This window comes from Pyxicephalus adspersus, chromosome Z (genome assembly GCF_032062135.1).
Source record: "Pyxicephalus adspersus chromosome Z, UCB_Pads_2.0, whole genome shotgun sequence".
NCBI lineage: Eukaryota > Metazoa > Chordata > Amphibia > Anura > Pyxicephalidae > Pyxicephalus > Pyxicephalus adspersus.
Window position 1 is genome coordinate 12,000,144 of NC_092871.1, and position 24,963 is coordinate 12,025,106.

At 38.7% G+C, this 24,963-nt stretch overlaps 2 protein-coding genes across 3 annotated transcripts; both read right to left on the minus strand.

The window, feature by feature from the left end:
• Window positions 1-1,515: 1,515 nt before the first annotated feature.
• Window positions 1,516-5,515, minus strand: LOC140344090 (uncharacterized). The gene is made up of 4 exons (XM_072431018.1): window positions 5,438-5,515; window positions 3,918-4,598; window positions 2,054-2,134; window positions 1,516-1,665 (listed from the first exon to the last, which is right to left on the minus strand). The coding sequence occupies exons 1-3, from the start codon at window positions 5,484-5,486 to the stop codon at window positions 2,076-2,078; spliced, it is 789 nt and encodes a 262-aa protein (XP_072287119.1). The 5' UTR covers window positions 5,487-5,515; the 3' UTR covers window positions 1,516-1,665; window positions 2,054-2,075.
• A 3,437-nt stretch (window positions 5,516-8,952) lies between these two features.
• On the minus strand, window positions 8,953-16,802 carry LOC140343243 (uncharacterized). Of its 2 annotated transcripts, none has more exons than XM_072429818.1 (4): window positions 16,643-16,802; window positions 13,757-13,964; window positions 11,848-11,928; window positions 8,953-9,948 (listed from the first exon to the last, which is right to left on the minus strand). In XM_072429818.1, the coding sequence occupies exons 1-4, from the start codon at window positions 16,794-16,796 to the stop codon at window positions 9,939-9,941; spliced, it is 453 nt and encodes a 150-aa protein (XP_072285919.1). In that variant the 5' UTR covers window positions 16,797-16,802; the 3' UTR covers window positions 8,953-9,938. The 2 variants fall into 2 exon arrangements, with proteins under 2 accessions (XP_072285919.1, XP_072285918.1); XM_072429817.1 differs by having other exon boundaries at window positions 13,470-13,964.
• Between the last annotated feature and the right edge of the window lie 8,161 nt (window positions 16,803-24,963).

Below are 24,963 nucleotides of genomic sequence, written 5' to 3' on the forward strand. Positions count from 1 at the left end.
TCAGGAACAATCAGGGTCAAAGACAAAGTGATTAAAAATGATACATTCAGGAAGTGATCTAAAAGTCATCAAAAGGTCAGATCAAGGTCAGGGCTAATAGTGGGCAAAATGTAAATCAGGGCACTGGGCAATGATGCTTGGTGCACTAAAACGTGTATTTATACTTTTATTTTGTGTTTTTTACTGTAAAAAAAAAATTTACTATGTAATCTGCGATGTCATTTGCAGCAGCAAGAAGAAGTAGAAAATAGCAGCAGCCATTGCTTCACTTTAGTTGTGCAGCCTGATGGATTTTGGACTTTATAGCCTCTCTGCTCCCAGTCCCCAGTACTTAATCTGTGATGGAGAGTCTTTGTCTGATTTATTGTTGTTGACCTTGTGAGTTTATGCTGCCTGGATGGCCTATGCCTGTGACCCCAACTCTGCCCTGTGTACTTTTTTTATGGACAGTATTCTGGTCTTGGCTCTGTTGGAAAATTGGTACTGCTTTGTCTGTGGGCCCCTGGTCCTCTGGCAGCCCATCCCCAGACACCATCCCTTGTGCACCAAGTCATGGGGGCAACCGAGTGCTGGGAAATGCAACCAGTCTTCCAAGGCTGAGCGGGGGCTTGCTATAGAAGAAGTGCAGCATTAGATTGGGGGACTGATGTTAGGTGAGTATTGTTGTGTTGTTGCTGGACCAGGGCCTTAAACGAGCACCGCTTGTTGGAGTGGTTGTCATACATTAAATTACCCCTGGATATACCTAAGGATGGTGCACCTATGCATACAATTTATTACTGTCATGTAATGAGCCAAGGAATAGAAAATGCACAACTGATTCTTTCTGCTTTATATGCTGAACTAGTTTAGAGTTGTAGAGATTTTCCCATTTCCCCTAAAACTCTTTCCAGCTCAGTAAACCCTTTTAAACCACACAGGCAAAAAGGGGAATGTGCCCTGGGTGCTCTGATCCAAAGGGCCAGCTAAACCCGGGGCTGCCTCTAGCCATGAGTAGGCTGCCAGGCTGAGGGTGTCAGGTTAACGTGAACCTAGGAAAACCTTTTTCACTTTCTTCTAAATTCCTCCGGGTTCTCTCACCCACTTCATGTCTTCATGGACTTTTTCCAGCATCAACTGCACATCATTGACCCAGTGTTCTGATACTGATAAGGACGGACTGGGCTTGGGTAATACTTCTCAGTTGCTTGTAGTTAGGGTGCATATGAGAGGGTGGCAACGCCGGTGCAAAACTGCCACTGTAACAATCCTAAAAAAGGACCTTCATGGCAAGATCACCAGATATTTATTAAAACTGCAGTTAAATAGTTTTAAAACAACAAAAATGTGTTAAAGCTTTTACAAATACAAGATTTTCGTTATCGCGTTTTTAATCTGCTTTACGTTAACTTCCACATCCTCCAATATCACCTTCATATCACTGATCAAATGCAAATTTAAATTATTATATATAATGTCTCAAAAAGAAAGGATGGTTCAAATATGTTTTATCTTTGCTGAGAATATTCTGAGACATTGATATTTAAAGATTTATTGCAGATTTACAACACTTCTTGCAGATAAAGTTTCATAACTCTACTCTAGAGCTTTAATCTCCCATAATCCTTTATGGTGACCATGAATGCAGGTAGAGAAAAGGTCAGCTGGATGGTCTCTGTGTATAATCTGTAAAGGAAACATAAAGCTATTAAAAAATTGTATAATAAAATGCTATGATATATCTTAATTTATTATGTTGTAGCATAGTACTGTATGATATATATATATATATATATATATATATATATATATATATATACATGTGTTGTGGTCAAACAGATGCCAAGGGCCTGATTTATTAAATCTCTCCAAGGCTGGAGAGGATACACTTTCAGCAGTGACCTGAAATGGATCTGGTCCAGGGTTGAAAACATTTGCTAACAAATAGCAAATAACTTTTAAGAAATCTTTTCCAGGTTTTCTGGATCACCCAGCTTCACTGATGAAAGTACATCCTCTCCGTTTTGGAGAGCTTTAATAAATCATGCCCAAAAAGTTCCATTTTATAACTTACGGAAGGAAGAGACACCAGGGAATCAGTTGAGAAATATCTGGATCATAACCAGCAGCACCATTCCCCACAAGGCTCCACGAACTAGAAAAAATTATGAAACAAAATTGCAATGTCACAAAATCTAAGGTTGTATTTTAAAAGATTATGTAAAAAAGAGAGGCTAGCCCAACTTTTTAAATTAACATATTTTTTTACACTTGATTTAATAAGCTACTAGATTGTAACCTCTTCGGGGCAGGGTTCTCTCCTCCTGTATTAGGTCTGTTTTAGTCTGTCATTTGCAATCCCTATTTAATGTACAGCGCTGCATAATATGTTGGTGCTATATAAATCCTGTATAATAATAATTTTAATAATAATAAGAAAATGAATAGAACAACTTGTACTCATAATTTATACATAAATTAATATAATAATAAATATTATGTAAAAATTGGGTTAATCTTGGTCAAAGACATAAATAGGTTTTTTGAAGCGGAAATCCGCCTCCAGGATGGCCCTGCTGAGTGCTACATTTGTTCTTAGCACCCACAGCTATGATCAATATTTATGCACAATACATATTCCACCATGTACACTTTGGTAACTGTCTTTGCCAACAAAGCTACTTACTCTTACTCTTGGAGGAACCCTTGAAGTCATTTTAGGTCTCCATTAACTTAGAGTTTGTCCTACCTAAGCATAACTAGAGGAAAAGAGGGACCCAACATTGGGGTCATAGAATCAATTCATAGAATGAATGCCTTTTTACAATGTGATCAGTGGAAAGTATATAATTTTTGTGATTACTCACCTTCCAGAAAAGATGGGAGGTTCCAATGGTCCCAAGCCAAATGATCTGGGACAATCCAGGAACCAACAGGTGTAAGACAAAATGTATCACTGCTGACTTCTCAGGGAACCCCTATCAGGCTTTAAAGAACCTCTGCTTGAAAAAGCTTACACTATACCAAACCTTTCCTCCTTCTCCAACAGGGTATCTATGGCCCTCCTTCTTCAATGTCAAGTCTACTCAAGATGAGTAAGTCAAGGCAACCTTTAGTTTAGTATTTGTGCAATTTTTATTCTTAGTCAGTATAAGTTACTTATATTATAAATAACAATATTAAGCTAAATATCAGCTCTAATCTGGGCAACACCGGGCAACAAGGTTGTAGAGATGGCACCATGGTAAACTGGTGGTAATTCTGCCAATTATGGAGTGACTATAGATATGAATATGCACCCAATGTAACCCTCCAGTAACATCAGCACCACTCTTCCCCTAACCCCACCTATAGAGGCCTATTCACATGCAAGCTGATTTATAAAGCCACAAAGCAATTTGAAGCAGGATTAAACTGAAAAATATAAAAAAATCACACTTACCTTTAATTCTGCAAGTCCCCCTATTAGGCTGGAGCTTTCCTCGATTGGGTCCCGTGCCGTCCTGGAGTTCTCCTTCATCCCGTTGCTGCCAACTTCAACCCTCTTCTTCCTTCTTCTGGCTATGTCACCCAGTCTCGTACCTGTGCAGTGACATAGTCCGCTGGAAATGGGAAAAAAGAGTGCCAATCTCATTGCAAATGCATGTGATCAGCATCTCTTTCCCCTCAGTGCAGAAAAATGTCCCCTTATGCTCCGAGATCAGGCATACGCCTGACATAGGTAGGCCCAGGAGGCTCTGCGTTCCCATTCAGTCTGGATCACCGTGGCAAAGGGAGTAATGCTTCACCTTTGTTTTTTAGAAAAAAGATTTTGCAGTTAAAAAAAAAGAATATTTTAACTTTATATAAAAGGGTTGTCTACCATTTTATGTAAAGTAGAAGCTTTGAGTTTAGGTCCCCTTAAGGAGTACATAATTCTTCTACACAATTTATCTTACCTAGACTGGATCCTTTACTAGTGACAGGTCCCACTGGTGGTTGTTCAGTAGTCGGTTTGGCATTAGGACTGGTTACTAGTGGTTTCTTTGTGGTCTCTTGGGGTTTATTGAGAGTGGTAGTCACTTCAGTGGTTGGACTAGAAACACTTTTGGTGGTGGGAAGAGTTGTAGTGGGAATACAAGTTTGCTCAAGTGTAACAGCAACAGATGCCAGAGAATCACTTTGAGTAAATTTAAAGTTTTCTATTTGCTTTGCAACAATTTTAACAACCACTGACACACTGTTTAGGATCCCAGGCGTCTTCTTTGGGATTATCGCGATATCACTAGTGCTGGCATTTATCATCAGGTTTAGGTTTTCATTGGTGAGGTTGGTGGAACAAATTAAATGCTTTTCCAACCCTTCTTGGAAAATAAACACAGCCAGCTCTGGCAATTTGTCTTGAATACAAGAAGTAACGTTGCATGGAGTTTTTGGTCCAGTCCTCTCAGCTCCTGCAGTAAAGTATAATGAGGTTGGATTTATTTGTTGATTTGCCATAGTAATCTTTGTGTCATTGTTGCCGTGTTTAGGAACGCAGATTGTAATATTCAATTTGATGGTTCTATATTTGGGTGATAGATCTTTTGTTTCAACCAGAGCCTTTTGTTCTTCCAGCACAATGTTTTGTTCAGTTTTTGCTGTAGAGTAAATGTAATAGTATTGATTAATATACAATTTACTATTAAATTATTTAGCATAAACCATGTTGTGGAAAAACTATCTCGATGTAATATCTATGATTGAGTCAAATGAAGCTTTGAGGAGGTATAGGATACATCAGGGGCACCATAGTTATTCTTATCTGCTGTCTAAGATCTCCCCTGCTTCATTTCACATCATGAGATTCTACAACACTGAATATCGACCCTAAACCAAGTCTTAGATTTGAAAGACCAATAAATTACTTATATACTTATATACTACCTCTTTGCCCCGTTTCTTTTAAACCTGTCCCAATATTTTTATAATCTTCTTTCACTTTTACAGCCTCTAGTTACACTAGAACACATGGACAAGTTTTGTTTTTTACATTTGATCCATTTATGATCCAACAAATTGATACGATGTGAAGTTAATCTGAAGAAAAATCATATACAACAGATTTTTCTCGCTTTGATTAATCAATCTCAATCAATTGAATGAAACAATTGGTAAGTTTGATTTACTAAAGCTCTGCGAGACAGGAAAAGATAGACTATCAGTCAAGGTCACAAGTGATCCAGCAAACTTAAAATGGGTTTCCTAAAAATCATCTGCTATTAATTAACAAATCCTTTACAATTTAATTTTATTTTGCAATGATCTGAGTTTTGCCCAGAAACATGCCCATTGCCTATATTGCGTTTTCACTGGTTTGTTACAATAAAATCTAGACTTCTTGCTATTAACTAAAATACTTTCTTCTTAACAAAACACAACCAGCATATTACAAAAATATGATGGTGTAATTAATATACTGAATTCCAAATGATCTTACCAAGTGTGCAGAGGGCCAACAGAAGGAGGCTTTTTAGCGCGGGGTCCATCTTTCAATCCCTGGCACACACAGTCAGCTGCAGAATATCCAAGTATTACAGAGGACAAACTGGAATAAGTCTTTAACACACCTTTATATCAGACTCTAAGGGGACGGCATTTTACTTCTATATAATGCTGATAAGGTCTGTTTGCAGTAATGAACAATATAAAGCTTTCTTACAGCATGTTAGATAAGGTACAGCACACTTTTAATGTCTATGCATGGTTTCCTTGTACACTTGTAGCTTAAGTTAGATTTGCTTATTTTTTGCTTTTCTTAATTCCTCCTTTCCTTTTTATCAATATGCTGATAAAAACTTAAACCTTTCTAATTACCAATACTAAATTATTTTAATCCCAGTGATGTGATCACTAAGGTCTGTCATCTTCTATACGCAAGACCATGCCCTGACCTTGACAACATCCTACAGCTGTGTATCTTGCTGCTTGACATGGTATTTTTTGTGCTAGTAAATAAAGTGAACCTAAACTAAAATTTTGACCTTACATAACAGGGTAGACAACCTTTTTATATAGCTAAAAAAAAGTTCCTTTTTTTGAGGGGGGGTAAACCCTTTAAAAAAAAAGAATAAAGCCCCTCCTCTTCTGTGTCTGCCCCTTCTGACATGTCCGATCTTGGCCATGCACTGAAGGAGATTTTTCTTCAATGCATAAAAAGAAGATGTTGATCTCACGCAGGCGTAGTGAGATCAGCACTCTTTTTTCCATATCAATGGCAGGCTACATCACGCCTGAGCAGTGCGAGATCGGGTGACGTAGGCAGGAGCCTGAAGAAGGGGAAGGGATGGCAGCCACAGATGCACCAGGACGAAGGAGGGTTCCAGGACGACTCAGGACCCGATTCATAAAACCTCCGGAGGGATCGGCAGATCTGTATCGGTAAATGAGTTTTGTCTTTTTAGTTTACTTCCGCTTTAAGATGCACCACAGACAGCATAATCTTACCACTGACCCCCAGCTGATGATTACTTTGTGAACTGATTTGACATATGTACACTTGAATTTCACATATGTTTGTGGAATAAAAACTAATGCAAAGCAAAATTTAATTGAACTCAAACTTCATCCCTACCCAGGAAATCTCCCAGGACTGTCTGAAACTCAACCTCTTCCTTCCAGCAAATATAAATTGACTTGCCATTTAGTCTTTAGGCCATGCACCCTTCAGAACTCAGTAAAAGGGGACTGCACACCCATATTTTAGTGTGACGACAATCATTCTTTTCTAAACCTCACCTAGTGCCAAGCCTTTCATCCTTCTGGACCACTGTCCACAGAATATCACTAAACTTCTCATTAATACCATGTCTCAATTTATTGATCAGCAAGCCATCTTGACAAACAAATGCCCGTAAACGTATTTTCCCTTGCACTGCTTTACTGCCTAATACTCTTTCTGCAGAGAAGTCTCTTTAAATGTCCCAGTGTCTCCGGAATTCTTGGCCCCCAGCAGGGCCTGTTCTCCCAGGGCAGGAACTTGGCTTTTTTTTCTACGCCTGAAAAGAATATGTAACATCATTTAATGCCACTGAAATGATTTTTCCAGTGGTTGAGGACAACATTCCATCATTGAAAAGAGTCTCTCTATCCAAGTAGGGTCAATACAACTAAAGTGGATTTATCCTTATTACTTTCCCTGACATAACCCAAGCAAACCTCCCACTGTATAGATGCTTACCAACCTTGATCCCATGGCCAATGTTTTGCAGTTCTTGTCACTGTCTCAGACTTCTTGGAGGCTGTGGGCTGAGGTCAGAGTAAACTAGAGACCATCTTCTAAAAGTCCATGGTTCTCTAGTATGCTGGTGTGACCACGATAGGGTAGAATCACGGAGATGGATACGAACAAACTGCTGAACCACAGCCATAACGGTCAGTTAAGTATCAACCCATGGAGGCGGTAAGTGGTTTGGATTATGTTGAGGGAATGAGACTAAAAACCAAATTTACTTTATTTTAATTGATCATGTGATGCTACAAATCTAAGGCCACCACCTTCCCCTGTTTACAGATCAGGGTCTTTCTTCCGGTGACCCCATAACTGCCTGGGTGACATAAAAACTTAGAGTGTTGGCTGTCCAGTGGTGGGATCCTCTTAGATTCTAGACATCATTGCAAGGTGCCTGTTAGGAACCAGCCTACACTTGATCAATGGTCCCCTGCTTCTAGAAAGGGTGCTGGCAAGAAACCTGGACTATGGATTTGGGTGGGTATCTTCCTTCACAAGGTAAAAAAAACCTGTGGGATTGACCATACCTTCTCGATGCTTGATTGGAAGGGAAACGATTGTGGTGTGGAAAATAACTGGGTATTGAAGGATAGACTAGAACAGAATTTTTGATTATGTTCTATTAGAATGAATATAAACTGCACAGTTTTTGTAAACTTTGGCAAATAAACATTTGCTTTAAGGGAAATAGGCGGTCAAGCTTTCCTAGACTGATACATTAAATAGTCAAATGTTTGTGGACACCAAACCATCACCCATATATGCTTGTTCAACATCAAATTTTAAAAGTTATCAGACCCATTATGAACCCCCAACTTGCTCTTTTCCAGTAACGTATTCCACAAAATTCTGGTGTGTGCCTTTGGAATTCTATGTCTATTATAAAACAGGATTTATATAGCGCCAACATGCGTAATATGTTGGCGCTATATAAATCCTGTTTATTAATAATAATAATAATAATAATATTCAGACAAAATTTGCATTTTTAGATACAGATTGTAATCCCGAAGACCTGGTTTACATTACAATCAATATACCAATAAAATAAAAGATGCTAGGGACAGATGCCCTGATGTCATATTTTAATTACAGGCATTAGCCATACTTACACTATATATAGTCTGAGGTTGATTGGCAAACATTTTTTTTTCTTTTATTCCATGGTATTGCTTTGTACAGGATGTGAACATAAGATAAAATTGGAGGGCATTTAGAGGCTGTATGATCAAGAAAAAAACTGTTTCTGTTTTGTTTTAATCACTCTGAAAGAATGTCCCCTCTGGAATATGTGTACCAAAACCCTCTCTTTATCTGCAGTGCATGGTCCAGATAAGCGCTCCTTATTCCAATGTCATGTCAAGGATGATTGTTATGTCAGCTTGGGCATTACAGTAAATCCCTAGGTAAACAGCTTTATATAGGAATGAAATATATATACATGAGATCTTATATTTGCAATAGGTTTTGTAATCTTTTACAGTGAGTCTTGTGATCCCAGCACAAGCAGTCTGGTGAACTCCGTTTTCTGCACAGTGTTTCGGTAGTCCATCTCCTTGCCCATAGTTTGTGATAAGACAATAAAGAAGATGCAGCAGACTGAAAAGGTCATCTCTCTGCTCTGATTTCTTGCAAGAAATTACATGTAAGTTACTGATATCAGTGTGCAAAGCAACTGAGATTCAGGGTGTCTATTAGAGAATAATTTGGAACAGTACTCAATATTATTAGCATGCCTTTAATTAAGTATAAAAGAACACAGAACTAACAAAGATATTTATATTTTGTTATGTTTAGTGGAAAAAAAGTACATTGAATTGTTAAATATTGTTATTATTATAAAGTATCTTCTATTAAATCTGAACTCTAGTCCTATTCTTTTTATTTTAAACGTGTAGATTATCATCTCCTGTGCTGAAAGCCATTAGCCTTAAGCCCATTTCAATTTCTGTCTAATGAACAGTATCATCCATTTCAGTTTCATGTGTAGGCATTTCCTAGGAATGTCCATGTGATGATTCAGTGTCAGGGAGGCAATGCTGTGATCTCAGAAATCTCCTGATCTTTCTAAAGTGTCCTATTCTACTGCCATTTTATTTCTCATGGCTTTCTGCTAAATTTAAATACTAATACTCAGTGGAGTAACAAATCAGTGGCTGCATAAATGCATACACAAAACAAAGGAGCTGAGGTGTGTGATTTACTGTGCTGTCAGCAGTGGCAGAGGAGAATTGATAACAAAAGTAAGTAAAAACTATGAAGCATGAAGTATGAAGCAAGTTTTAGATTTTCTCAGCATGCCAGCCAAGATGCGATCATTCCTGTCTTTTCTCCACTGTCTTGCTCCCTGCTTCTGATTACAGGTGGTAGAGACTGTGGCCTCCTCCTCTTGAATCACTGAAATAGGTCTTATGTATCCCCTTTCATGACATTGCAAGGGTTGAGAAAGGGGATTACATATTACTGAGTCAAGATCATTAAAAGTTGAAAGGTTTAGGAATACTTTTAAAGTGCAGACTAGAGTTCAGCTTTAAACAATCAAAATTTCACAATTTTCTGTTATAAAAGAAATATAAAAGTATAACGCTAAAGTTTCAAACACGTGTAGGAATATAAATAATTAATCAGTTATTTGACTGTAGGACATTTTTATATCGGTCGATGTGGCACCTGGAACCATTGATGCCTTTAACAATTGATATTGCTGATGTTATTGTGATCTGTAAAAGGATATAAAACAAAGAAATGATCAGAAAATAGATCACAATACAATACTATAGTACACATAAACTATTTATTCTGTGCTACAAAATGTAGGTTGATGTTGGTGCAGGGCTCAAGCATTTCAGTGAACTTGGTGTCATAGGGTTGTGCTAATACTTTGACATCTACAAGTTAAGAATAGATCAGTAGAGTTTAAAGTATATGTGTAGCCATAACTTATAATAGTTTATAAAATAAAAACCTAGGGTATTTCCCTGCAAGTCCCAGACTAAACGGGCCTGATTTATGAAATCTCAAAGACTGGAGAGCAAAGATTATCACAGGTAAATCTTTGTCATCGAGCAAGCCTGCAATGGATTCATTTAAATTGTTTGATATTGGTTGGCAAAAATTTTCAATCCTGGACCAGATCCATTCCAGGTTTGCTGAATCACCAGACTTCACCTATGTTAATCTATCTTCTTCATCTTAATCTTCTTCAGCCATGGAGAGCTTTAATACATCAGGCCCAAAGTGGGAAGTTATTAGAAATTTGCCCAAAGTGAAAATAATTACACCTTTAAATAGCTGTGCCCAAAAAGGTCCCCAAAAAATTTGGGATTTCCCGTCATTTTCTATTTTATGAGGAAGTGTTTACCACTACAAACAAAGAGGCGATTTTTCACAATGAGGATATGGACAGTGATATAAACTTAACAGGGGGTCGAAACTTCCTTTATTCTCATTATTATTTTTAATTCATATAACAATAGTTCCTTTGTGCTTAACTCCAAGTATTAAATGCACCATCCACTTTTTCGATAACTGGTTAATATTACAATCAATTTCACTGGTATATTTATTTAAAATATTGAACATGATACAAAAAGTGGTTTCAGTCTTAATATGGTGGTTAACCAATCAAATAAAAAAGTTGCCTTGCCTGATCAAACTTCATTGACCCTGACCAAATATTGATCATTTATAGTCAATAACAATTTTCTCACTTTTTTGTATTACCGGTAATTAGATGTTTTTGCCTTATTAATTGTCTAATCTTTAGAACTGTTGCATTCAATGTCAGGTAAATGTTGCATTTGGACTTAGGTCAATGTTGTGGTTGGGGTCAAGGAAGGGACAGTCCACCTAAAGCTAATATACCAGTTTTTCATGGAGACTAGAGAGCTATTTGCCTCTACAGTTTCTTTTTTTTCTTTAGGGAACCATCTGTAAAATATCAGGGCCTGACTATTCTGTGCTTGTGCCGTCATCAATATTGGGAACAGGAGAAGCTGGTGTGTTCATTGTTAGGCACCTAAAATACACCTAAAACTCCAAGGTGGCCAGGAACAAAAGTTAGGAATTATGGCAGGGAAATCTGGTGTATACCAGGTGTACAAGAAGGCAGGGACTGTTCTGGCCCACCAGGGTCCACCTGCAATGATAATGCAGTGGATTGGATTGAATCTCGAAGGTTAAAGAGTAGGGTTAGGGTATGGTTTTGGGGTGATACGTTTTAGGAATAAAATCCTGGTGGCCTAAACAAAGGAACATAGATCTCCTGGAAGGGCGGACATTAATGTAAAACTACACATAGAATTATAAAATCAAGGTGACTGTTGTAATGTGTTTTAGGTGGAACAAGTCTAATAGGACAGAATTGGTTTTGCATAATATGGAGACTGATTGGGGGATGTTTGATGTTGGGAGTTGTTTCCAGGCTTTGCAGCAATATTAGTCACTGTGGAGGTGAAGGTCTTCACTTTTCTCACAATATACAGACCACAGAAGTGTGGCATGAAGGAGCCACATGTGCTTGTGTTCCATAACATCCATTCATGTGCACTCTTTATATAGTACATAACTAAATAGAGCATGCTAGCAAGATTGGTTTGCATTCTCTCCCCAGAACTTACATTAAGGGGCCTTGGACAATCAGCTGAGGAGAAGTGTTAGAAGCAGCATCAGTGCCATTATCCCAAAGAGTCCTCCGTGATCTGTGAAATAAGACAGATTCATTATCGTTATAAAATATATTTATTATTTTATTCAAATTACAACATGGTGTAATGGTTAGCCCCAATTCTCCTGAGCATTGAATATGCTTTATAGTCAAACCTATCTATCAATAAAAATTGTTTAGTAGATATGTGCACAACTATAAGAAAGGTAATTTGGGGATTGGGTGCCGAGTGCTAAAGGTTTAGATAACTTCTAAGAAGTAGCAAACAAAGCAGAATAGAGTTCTCCTTTAGAGGGACATAGTTATATCACCAGTTGTTAAGTAAATTGGGTTCTAGTTTAAGTTCTCATAATGAAGCAAAGCTGTAGTAATGATAGAAAAGTTGGAAAAAAAGAAAAAGAGCCAAGTTAGTAAATGAAAGAATTGGATAAGGTTCAGATAAGAGTTCCTAGGAGAAATATATGGACAAGTGAGTTTAAAGTAGGGCTCATATTTAAAAAAGAAGGAATTTAGAAGATTGGGCTAAAACAAGAGGAAGGGCCCATCACAGGTAATTATTAGCTGTAATGTTTAGTTGGAAATTGCAATGTGATGCTTGGAATTGGTATTGTGTCAAGAAGGAGTACATGTTCTTCTCATTGGAGCATCAGCCTTGCATCCTCATCCTAATACAACATCATACAACATTACTCATCTTAATTAAAACTTTTTTTTAAACTTTAATCACTATACTTTTTCCCTCTCAAGTAGCCGGTCCTTGGCAGGTTTTAACTCACATTTTCCACATTAATACTGGATCTGCGTTTAAATTGATATATATCCGTCAGGCTCCCAGGGGCCACTCAACAGCCTCGGGAACGATATCAATCCCGCATCTCCAAACCAAAGTTAACCACCTAACCCTCCATTAACCAAATTTTTGGAGACCCCATACCAAAGATGGCTCTCCACACTTTATAACCTTTACCTAAGGACACAAACCCCCTGTCCTTGCGCCTTACCAGAACCTTACCCAGAACCCTTAACACAGGGCGATGATCTCTTCTCCTGCAGACTGATACATTTCTGATCCCCTCCCTTCTCTTTCTTTATTTTATAAACTACCTTTAATCCCTCCCTTTGTTTTATTTAATAACCTATCCTGACCCCTCTATACTATCAGGCCACTCACACCCCCTTTATCCGAAAACCTATTGGCCTACCCCCCCAGCACCTATCTCCTCTTGTCGTAAGCTTCTAGGGCCCCACTTGAACTGATACCTGCCAGAGAAGGTGTAAAAATAAATCTCAGTATAAAATAGAGTTTAGTGAAAGTGTGATTTACAGGAATAGCAATGGAGAGTGAATGAAAGGCGAGTTTGTCCTGCTGGTGGGCTTGGAATGAATGTGTACCTGTCACTGTGCCTTGAGTATAGCACAGGATCATTTTAAAGTCAACCCATGACATCCAGAGGCCACCCCTTAACGGCTGCAATACAAAGAAAATTAATTTTCCTGAAATGGAGATTTATGATTGCACTAAAAATATATTATAATATACTACTTATAAACTCTCTTTAAAGTCTTTTTACTTACAAAGTGCAGGTTGTCCATTCCCGGATCCTTCACTAGGCGTCGACTCAGATGTGACAGATGTGATAGCTATAAACTTAACCGTAACAACTGAACTGTTTCCAACTTTATTGAGAGAACGCAGGGTGCCACCATTAATATACACTAGGTTTATGAAAGTCTGGTCTGCTGCTGCATTTATTTGTTCTGAGGTAAACGTAACATTGCTGCCTAAACCAACAAATAATAAAAATCCGCCAGTGATGACATTAGAATATCTGTACTCCTTAGTATTATTTGTGATAACATACACTGAAGCCAGCAGCTTTGGTTCAGGACAAGGGTCGATGTTAAGTTCTGTGCACCTAGTCACATTCTTCTGGGCTGTGATGAAAACACTAATGTTTGAGGACAATGAGATTGGCTGGGACACAATCTGTGTGGTTTCAAGCTGGGACATGGGCACTGAGACCTCAGAGTATACATCGTGGAAGTACACAGTCTTGGTTTGTGCCTGAGCTGTAAAGAAAACGTTAAGAGATTAGGAAACATGTTCCTTAAAATTTAGCTTTTACTTTTTAAGTTTATTTTCAATGTTACAGTATATTATTATTAATATTTTTATTATTATTGATAACCAGGATTTATATAGCACCAACATATTACGCAGCGCTGTAAATTAAATAGGGGTTGCAAATTAGAAAACAGATAGAGACAGTGACACAGGAGGAGAGAACCCTGCCCCAAAGAGCTTACAATCTAGTAAGTGGGGGGATTAACACACAATAGGATGGGAGATATTTAGTGGTGGGAAGTAGTGAGGGTTTCAAAAGACAGAAGAAGATGGGTAGCCAAGTTTGGAAAAATGGGTTTTGAGGGCTCTTTTAAATGAGCAAGAAAGTAGGAGCAAGCCGAATAGGACGAGGAAGACCATTCCAGAGAGTTGGGGCAGCTCTAGAGAAGTCTTGTATCCGTGCGTGTGATGAGGTTATGAGTGAAGAAGTCAATATTAGGTCATTGAAGGAGCGGAGAGAGCGGCAGGGGGAGTATATTTCTATCAGGGCTGAAAAGTAAGTGGGACAATAACTGTGGAGGGATTTGAAGGCAAAGCACAGGGGATTGAATTTGATTATCAGGTAAAATGGAAGCTAATAAAGGGAACTACAAATAGAAGCAGCGGGAGAGGAATGGTGGGAAGGATGGATGAGTCTGGCTGCAGCATTCGTAAAAGATTGTAGAGGAGAGAGTCGGGTTAGTGGAATACGAGAGAGGAGGAGGTGACAGTAGTTCAGATGAGAGATGATAAGAGCGTGTACAAGGAGTTTGGTGGTCTCAGGGGACAGGTAGGGGTGGATTTTGGAGATATTGCGTAGGTGAAAGTGATAGGATGTGGAAATGTTCTGAATATGGGGGGTGAATGAGAGGGCCGAGTCAAAGGTGACACCAAGACAACGTGCCTGAGGGGAGGGCCGAATAACAGTGTTGTTAACAGCTAGAAATATGTCTGGGAGAGATTTGGATTTTGAGGGGGGGGATGATGAGGAGTTCTGTTTTATCCAGGTTGAGTTTCAGGAATCGCTCAGACATCCATGGTGAGATGGCTGACAGGCAACATGAGACCTTATCCAGGACTGAGGGAGACAGGTCAGGGGTGGACAGATAGATTTCAGTGTCATCAGCATACAGATGGTACTGTAAGCCAAAGGAGGATATGAGCCTACCGAGAGAGGAGGTGTACAGAGAAAAGAGAACCGGTCCAAGGACTGACCCTTGGGGAACACCAACAGGAAGGAGAGTGGGGGAGGAGAAGTTACCATTGAAAGAAACATGAAAGGAGCGGTCAGACAGATAGAAAGCAAACCAAGAGAGAGCAGTGTCACTGATACCAATGGAGCGCATGATTTGTATTAGAAGGGGCTGATCAACAGTGTCAAAAGCAGAGGAAAGATCAAGAAGTATACTGTATATACCCCAGAGCTTTCAGCAATAGGAATATTGTGTCCCACCTGCTCTTTATACATTTAAGTGTGTCACTCATATTAGCACGTTCAGCTAGAAACTCTCCTGTACTGTCAATGAATAAGATCAACATTGAATGAATTTGAATTGAACTGAATGTCTATTACAAAGCAGCCTTGGCTGCCCTGCTCTGCTGAACGTTACTCCCTCTAAACTATGAATGGCTGTTTACCAAGGACTTAATTTCTCCTATTTCCTTTACACCAACCTAACATCTATTATGTCTCAGTTTTCCCCCACCAGATGCTAGCCCAGTGGCGCTGTTGGTCCTGAGCCCACTATGCTCCAACCACTATATTGTGGAACAAACGATGGTCACTGGCAAACTGTTCAGTATCCTATTAGGTAAGTGATTAAGCAGTACTTTGGAAATGCAAAAAAGTGTGTGACTATGCCTACAACACCCACAACCCCCAGAGTACACCACTTTGTAAAATATTATATAGGTGTCCAAAATTTTATGGCCTCTCGCCTATGAACAATAAAAAAAATGGTTGTCAATTTTACATCCTTGTAACTTCTTATAAATACTATGGAACTATCTATATCCCCTTGCTGAAAGTCTAGAAAGATTGTTTACCAGTTTGGTGGTAAATTGATAACAAAATTGGGTAAATGTGGCTTTTTTTTTTTTTAGGACATCTGGGTCCTAAAACAATATTCATACTTGAAATTTTGGTGCAAAAACACATTTTTTTGCCCAGGTTAGTTGATAAAGGTAATAACACCTCCCACATTTGCAGTTTATTAATTTGAGTCTTTTATATCTGTCGAAAATTCATCTCTAAAAAAAACTGTAGGTGCTGATATCCATTCCTTTTGAGATTGCAATATTCCTGACAGACACAACTTTTTTTTTAATTTTTGACCCAAAAGATTGCATTATTTTGAAATTGAATGCAATGAGAAAAAGTGGCAACTAATACCAACAATAGAAACATACTAAATATGTATATATATATATTAATAATATAAAAAAGCATTATCACTTAGAACCTTTTTGAATAACTACATTTTATAAACAACTAAAATAAAATTCCAGTTTACTGATGTATTTCTGAATGCTGCTGCAGCTACCAAAATACTGTAAATAACAGAAGGTAAGGTTAAAGAATTGTAAAATAATAAAATGTTTATGTTCAATGAATGAAAACATTTTATAAATGCATGTCTCTTACCAGCTACACCCAAACTCAGGAGAATGAAGACGGTGAGACCTCCATCCATTGTTGAAAGTTTTTCTGGGATTATCTTCTTTAGGAAAGTTAAGCAATGCATTGAGATCTCCTTAAATACACATTCAGACATGAACCCTCCCCCACCCCCTGTCATTGAATGTTTCTTATGAAGAAGTCTTTCGCAACTAACAGTCAATCTGAAACCTTTCTTGGAAATAATCAGGGCTAAGCAACACGTTATATAGGATACCAGCTTGGCAGCATTTTTTATCTTTCTGCAAAATTCTTTCTTTTAAGGACAATAGGGAGGAGATAATACAGTAAACATCATAAATGGGCCCCACTGAACAAGCTATGATCATAAATCAGATAATATAACATGTAAGGTGTAAAAAACATATAAAACACTTACAAAAAAGCAATATAAAACAAAAAAGCAATATAAAACAAAAAGATTAACTGGCATTCACCAGGAAGAGATAATGTAACATGCACAAGCAAGCAAGCTGGTAAGCTCTCAATCAAAGTCAAAATCAAGTGGATAAACCGATTTGATTAAAGGAGGTTCAAACTGAAGGACTCTTGGAAATTATTCTAAATCTTCATATCTATGGAATTCAGGGAGCAGAACTGGTATTGAAGAGAAAGGATTAGTAAGATAATAAACTGTCTGAATATGTCGCTACCCTATAAGAAGTACCACTGAGCTTTATTCCTCCAATATCCCTATGCCTTCAGATGGTGAAAAGGAAAGATTCCCAAGTGAATAAAGATCAAGTGGAGACACTATCTCGTACTTTTAGAAAGAGACATGCCTATTCACCTTGATGAAGAAGAAGGCAGTTTACTAGGAGAAGAGAAATGGGATGATGGCTGGATTACAGGATCCCTCCCCTCCCTCCCAAATAATGGCTTTAGGCACCCAAATGGAATTAGTCTGAAGACTGGGAGAAGTGGGCGAATTAAAAGCTGATAGGAAGTAAACATCATGAATGGGACCGACTGAACAAGCCATGATCATAAATCAAAAATTATTACTTGTGGCATAAAATAAATGTAAAACAAATAAAATAAACAATATAAAACAAAAGGTGAGCCAAATGGAACCAGTCTGAAGACTGGGAGATTTAAAAGAAGATAGGAAGTGAAGTGCCAAAATTTGTGAAGTGGAACCATCTGGCCCCAAAGATTTGCTACATTGTTTTTTTGATACCTCTAATAAACTCCTCCCACGTGAATGGAGAGTCCCTAGTTTGCCTCCCTAAGACACCCAGCTGAAGGGGTTTACAGGTAAAAAAGTAATCTTGAATTTCGGTCTTATCCACAATGGCCCTGAGGTATCAGAAGAAGATTTTAGGACTTTATAATTTTAAATAAAAGGAGATAATGGCCCCATAATGCCCCATGTAGTATATTTTCAGATTTCAGTATTATCTTGCGTAATGAATACCCAAAAGTAGATTTAAAATGGAATTTGACCACCAATTAACGTAAAGAAAAGAGTGTAGTAAAGCATAAAGACCAAGGGAACAGTCCCGTAAGGTAGGGGCCCAATGAAAAGGTGAAAGAAGCAACCATGGTAAAGGTGCAATTACGCCAAGCAACTAGGAAATTCAGTAAAGTGGGACAATAAACGGGTACAATAAGGGTCGTTCAGTGAGATAACCAACCAAGGAAAGGGTAGTGATTGGTGGGGCAACTAAGGGCATGTTTAGTAAAGTGGAGCAACCAAGAGAAGGTTTCACTAGAAAAGGGAGACTATGGGAAGGTTGCAGTTAACTAGGGAGATGAAGAAGAGGGGCGGTTTGGTGGAAAGACCTAGGGGAGAGTGCAGTAACATTGTACATCCAATGTAAGGATTCTGTACCACAGAAGACTGGGAGAAAGTTGCAATAAGGCAGAGGGACCATGGAAAGGACACGACAGAAGGGTGCAGTAATATGGGACAACCAAAGTAAGGGTGCAGTAGAGGGAACTACAAACTGATGTGTGCAGCAAGAAAGAGAAAACAAGTAGTGGCCCTTATTTACATTTTTACTGCATCCCATCCCATTGTAGATTATAGATTCATCTAATTTCTTCATCTCAGAAAATGACTATGTTATAATGTGGCTTCATGTTATTAATGGGATATATTAAACTGAGGAATAAAACCAAGAAATTGATGCCATTGAGGAAGCTGACAATTGTAGGTGTTTACCAAGATTCACTTGGGATTTCCACATACTTAATCCCAGTACATGAATACATTCCTGTAAGCCTAATTATTGGCCTTCATGTAGTATTTACATAATAAAGAATTGGGATTTCCACTCCTTTATTTTATTGGCGCTTTATTGAGTTGAAATAAGGACTACAAGATAAAGAATAAAAGGTATCATAGATACAGAGTCTGTTTGTGTGAGCCGCTTTCAAGTCCTCCACTTTGCAAAAGTTATAAAACAAATACAGAAGTTCAGTTATAGGTAACAAAGAAAACTATTTATTATGCATTTTACATGATGTACATGCAGTAACTATTTGAAGGGTGATGTGAGAAACTTTGATACCAACACTTTTTACCATTGTACAATATACATGGATTGCCTGTTTCAATACCTTTGAGCACGGACTTGATGGGCTTCTCCTATGTTTCGTGAGATAGCAGCTTTTTGCAAGTTTTTATTCTTTTTAATTTTGCATACAGATTGAACTCAATAGACATGAGTTTACTTGCAATCTGATAATGTAAGGCAATGTGAAAATACACATTATGGGTCTGATGTAATAAAGCTCTCAAAGACTGGAGAAGATAGATCAGGGGTGTCAAACTCAAATACACAGAGGGACGAATTTACAAACTTAGACCAAGTTGCGGGACAAACTTGAAATTTATTGAAAAAATTGAGGAAGTTTTTCTTTCTCATTAGATATAAAACATTTTCATATGGAAATAAAGAGCTTACCATTGAGTCTGGAACAAGCCTATAATAGAGAAAGATTCCTAATTTTTTTTTTTTATTTTATTTATGCCTCTTTCTCTATTTGCTTATGAATGTTAACAGAGGAGGAGGCGCTTGCGTCTTGACTGACCGTGGAGGATGCTTATAAAATGACTGCCTGCGCTAAATTTGAAGCCCCTGTAACACCAAAAGACTCCTGGCACCTCCCATGTGTAGCTGCGGGGGAGTGCTGGAAATGCCAGAAATGGCCAATGCGGGGCTAAATCTTATAAGTGGCTGGAACTCCCTCTTCACTAAAATAGCATTGCTACTATTTATTGCATTATTGCATTCAATACAGTTATTTTGTATTGAATGCAATAAAATGGATTTTGACTTTCCCGCCCCGCCTGGCCGGGACGTGCACACGCACCAACCTCACCGGAAACTCTGCGGTGACTCATCGGAGCAAAAGCAGGAAGAAGAAAGAAGACGGAGATTGCGACGCTGGATGGCGCAGGACCCCGGCGGATCAGGTAAGTGCTCTATTTACTAACCTTCCCTAGGTGTTCCAACCCCGAGAGTGGCTTGGGGTTACCACTTGTAGTAACTTTTTTCTACCCTGAGTCACTCTCGGGGTTACCCCTAGGGAGGTTAATAAAGATCCACAAGATCCAATACAGGTTTGCTGGATCACCCAGATTCTCCCATTATAGACAATCTTCTCCAGTCTTGGAGGGCTTTAATAAATCACCCTCAGTGTGTGCATTATACCAAAGAAAGGAGATTAAGTGGCTTGATGAACAAGTTGATTTTCCATACCATCTCAATCTTCTATCATTCTCTTTTATAGGGTTTGATGAGGTAAGGTCATGTATGGTCTGTAGGTGTACCCCTGGTCTCTATGCCATAAATCTGCCACATTTTTCTGTAACATTTTTATGTTTGGATGGAGTATTCGTGTCTCTTTAGGAAATGGACGCAATACATCTGATGAAGCAAACAGAGCTCAGATGAGATTTCAGAAGAACACATGATTACCAAACACGGATAGAACATATATATAGGTAGGATGTGTTAATAGGATAACTGTAAATGTGCAAATACAAAAAAGTGTGGTGGGACTCCATCTGTCTACTGACCTCAGTGTGTCTCCAGTGATGGCAATACACAATACTATCTGGTTCCATATTCAGAACTTATTCCATTTTTTTCATCCTGTTCATACTAAGCAACATTCAAGGACTCTGTTTCACTCTTTACTGTTGGTTGAGTAACCAGGACATTGATTTATTAATCATTAAGACATATACACACTCTTGCTTTGTACTTGTTGGCTCTCCCCATCCCCTGAGGAAGCCTAACCAGCGAAACACGTGGGAACTCGAGATCCAGTTTACTTACTGAATACACCATATAGTTTGATATTGTACTTCATTGTCCTTGAATACTATACTTTGGATACTTTTCCTGTTATCTGTTTAGTAACATGTCCTATGGACCCCACAAAGCATTGTGAGGATAGAGATATCGTCAATTTCTTGTGAAATGAATATTATATAGTCACATGATCATTGTTAAAACATATTTGCCTAGAAAACCCCTTGACTAGTGTAGATAAGATAAAACCCCCGAACCCACTACCTACTTAACTTACCACCCTTACCTTATGAAATAACCACACCATTGTTTTGGATTTAAATTGGCCATAGCAGCCCTTTATTTATAAAACCATTCTTATAACAAGTTAACATTTTACATTTTCACCTTTTAACATTTGTAAACAGTTAATAACACAGAGTTGCAGGTCCCTGCAAGTACTAACACCCCCCAATCAGATTGCGTTACTGTGTATACTTCCGTTTTCTGGCCCCCCGCCGCTATACCACCGGCTCAGGGACAACAGTACCAGCATTCGCATTCCCCTTGGCCTCCCTGACAACCAAGTGTCACCTGAGGCTCTACTTAAACAGGAACTCCATACCTCTGATGGGTTCCACCCCCTTTTTTCCTTACACCTATCCTTCCCCACTTTGACCTGCAACCCCGCCGCCATGACACACAATCCCCATACCCAGTGGCCCTCATATTTAAAACAAAAGCAAACCAGACAACAAGAGGGGAGGGGGGGTGGGCAATTGTTCCACTCTGTTCGTCTTTTACCGCAACTGCTTTCCCCCTTTCTTGCCCCATGCTTTTATTCATTGGCCCTTGACCCCTCCTCCCACTTAACCCCTCCTCATCACTCCACGCTGCTTGACCACCCCTTACTCAAATTATCTCGTTTGTTCTGGAATTTTCCTTCTCACCCCTGTCATGAGAACCTTCGCCTTTTTTATTTCTTTTGTCTTGCTCAAGGCCTACTTATTTCCCCTTGTTTCTTTCCTTGTTTTGTTACATGATCTGAAAATGATTGTATTCTGCCTGTCTATGAAGAGTCACACATCTCTTACTATTCTTCCTGCTCACAAAGGACAGGTTCACTAAGCATAGCAATATTATACAATTGCTGCGAGTATCCTGGATGTGTCTACGACTATACAAGCAAATTGCTTGGTTACCTTTATTTTGAAACCTACAAGACCCACAATCATATCATGATCACAATCTGAAGTCATAATACTTTGTGACACTAATTCCAGGAATGGTTCATTGTGTAAATGTAAATGAGTGTTTTCTAAAACAAGGAGAACAAAAGAACGAGAGAATATTTTTCAGTTTATTATTTTGCTGCACCATAGTCACAAAGCACATAATTATATTGTTTTATTTAAATGAAATCTGATATACAAAACTATTTCGGTATTGTAGGAATGTAATAATCAGCGAGTATCTCTTGATTGCAGAGAATGTTTTGTAGTCTGCAAGTAGAAATTACAAAAATATTGTAAATGAACAAATGAAACAATAACTATTTGTTTGATAAATATAAGAAGTGTAAATCACAATAGTAGTGGGGTTGTGGTGCTTTTATCACTTCCTCATGCCAGGGAACAGCTGCTTTTAGGGAGACGTGACTTGGTTGCTTTTTATGACAGCCCCAAAGGGAATAAATAGGGGGTGGCAGTGAGTGGTACCAGTACCTGCCCTTAAAGTGGAACTGGGCCAAAAACCTGCACAATAATATTAAACTTTATATACACAGTGTCACATTACGCATCTCTGTACATCAAATAGGGGTTGCAAGTGACAAACCTGCTACAAATGAGGACACAAGACGAGAGGACCCTTCCCAATAGAGCTTACAAAGAGGACATCTAAAATCCTGTAATAATTAAAGGGGACCTGTCACTGAAAAAACTTAGACAAAGTTGTGGGCCAACCTTTAAATTTAATGAAAGAATTGAGAAAGTGTTTCCTTCTCGTTAGATATAAAAAACCTTTTTCATATGGAAGCAAAGAGGTTTTGCTTCACATTCAATCTAGAACAAACCTATATTAGAGAAAGAGACATAAGAATTCTTTAAAATTTTATTTAAGAAAACATCTTATGCCTCTTTTCTCTATTTGTAGCCTTCTGAGTTAAATTTCAATGGTAACCTTTTTGCACAGGCTAACAATATTAATAACAATATTCTTCTATGAAAATCCAACTATTCAAGTCCATGCCTTGGAGTAGCAAGGAAAAGTACAGCTGAGGGGGAGTGCTGGAAATGCCAGGCGCTGCCAATGCGAAACTAAATCTTATGAGTGGCCCGCCGCTGGGACCCCTTCTTCATTGAAATAGCCCCGCTACTAAAATTTCCGGCATTACTTGCGTCTATAAAACAGTCCAATGCGGGGCCAGGCATAGGCAGAGAGCCCGCTGGACTATAGACGCAAGTGATGCCGAGAATTGTAGTAGCGGCTATTTCAATGAGGCGGCAGGCCAGCTGCAGTTCATATTTAGGATTCCTTTGGGAGCAAAAAAAAAGGATGCCGCAAGCCAGAGTTTGACATCCATGCTTTAGACAATAATTTTCTTTGCATTTCCTTGCATTCATCAAGTTAGGAAACCTGGTTCCATTTTAAATACCCAAATTCATTGCTGCAAACAAGAAAGCCACTTTAAACCACCATCAGTCACCTGTAATGATATTTGTTGTCTTTTTATACATGACTTGTTTGCACAGAGAGCATAAAATTATCACAATGGGTAGAGGTAATGTCATCCCTTTCTACTGTCATGATTTGGCCTGATATGTACCAGGACAATGGTGTTGCCATTCATTTACACAGATAACTAATGGAACTTACAGTAGTTTCGGCTGAGCAGAAGTGTTGGGAGTAGAGCAAGTGAAATTATTCCTTGGTACCTGAAAAGAAAAGGCAGAAACAATTCTGAGAGACAAGCGTTATAATATCCATTAGGTAATCTCACCTTTGGCACTCGATTTTGCACAAAGCAAAACTATTTAACACATTTATTTACCAGACCCCATGTTTCTCCAGCATCCTGGCCACACTCCCCTCTCTTTGCTATGCAGTACACCTTGGTTCCTGGTCAAGTCTTGTGTACTTTCTTTCCATACCCATATCCTCTCCATGGCCCATGGTTTTCCCACTCCCTGGACCCATTTCTTCTCCTTCGCTTCCTCATAACCATGGTTCCCCAGCCCCCTAACCATCATTTCTCCCCTCCTTATTCTGCAGGACCCTTCTCTCTGAGCTGCATGGTTTCCCAAATTTCTGGTCATACATTTCCCCCCCTCTCCTCTGCAGCACACCTTATCTCCAGGCCACAAGGTTTTCTTGGCTTCCCAAACAAATTTCCTCTCCCTTCTTCTGTGCAAAACACCCCATGGTTTGTAGGCTCCTTGGCTGAACTTCTCTTTTTTTCTGGTCCGCAAGGTTTTTCGGCTTCCAGGACCCATACCCCAACCCTCTCCTATACAGCACCCCTCACTTTCTTCAGCCTACAAAGTTCACCAGCTCTTTGGCAGCATCCCCTCACCCCTCTGTTTTACCTCCTTTCTGGCCAAATGGTTCCCAGTTTCACAGTTCTGCTACTTAGCCTCCTTTACTCAATGAGCCAGTGAGCCTATGCTAAGTAGAAGCAAGGGATTGATCTGAATCTTTGTCCCCTACAATACCACTGTATGCCATAGTGCTCGAATAGGCTTCTGGGTTACCTCCAGATGGGTGCAAATATACAAACAGAAGTCCACAAACCCTAGTTTGAGAAAAACTTGCATAGAGTAAGATAGATTTAAAGTACAACTCCATAAGAAAATGAAAATTTCCTTTTTGATGTTACTTAGCGAATGCAATCAATAATTTGCATGTACAACCATTCATCACATTACATGGAAATAAATACATAATAAAAAGATAAAATAAAAACAATTGTTCCTGTCACATTCGCTTTCCATCTAAAGATTTCCTCAAAAAAATACAGTACACTTTTGTTTCCACTATTTA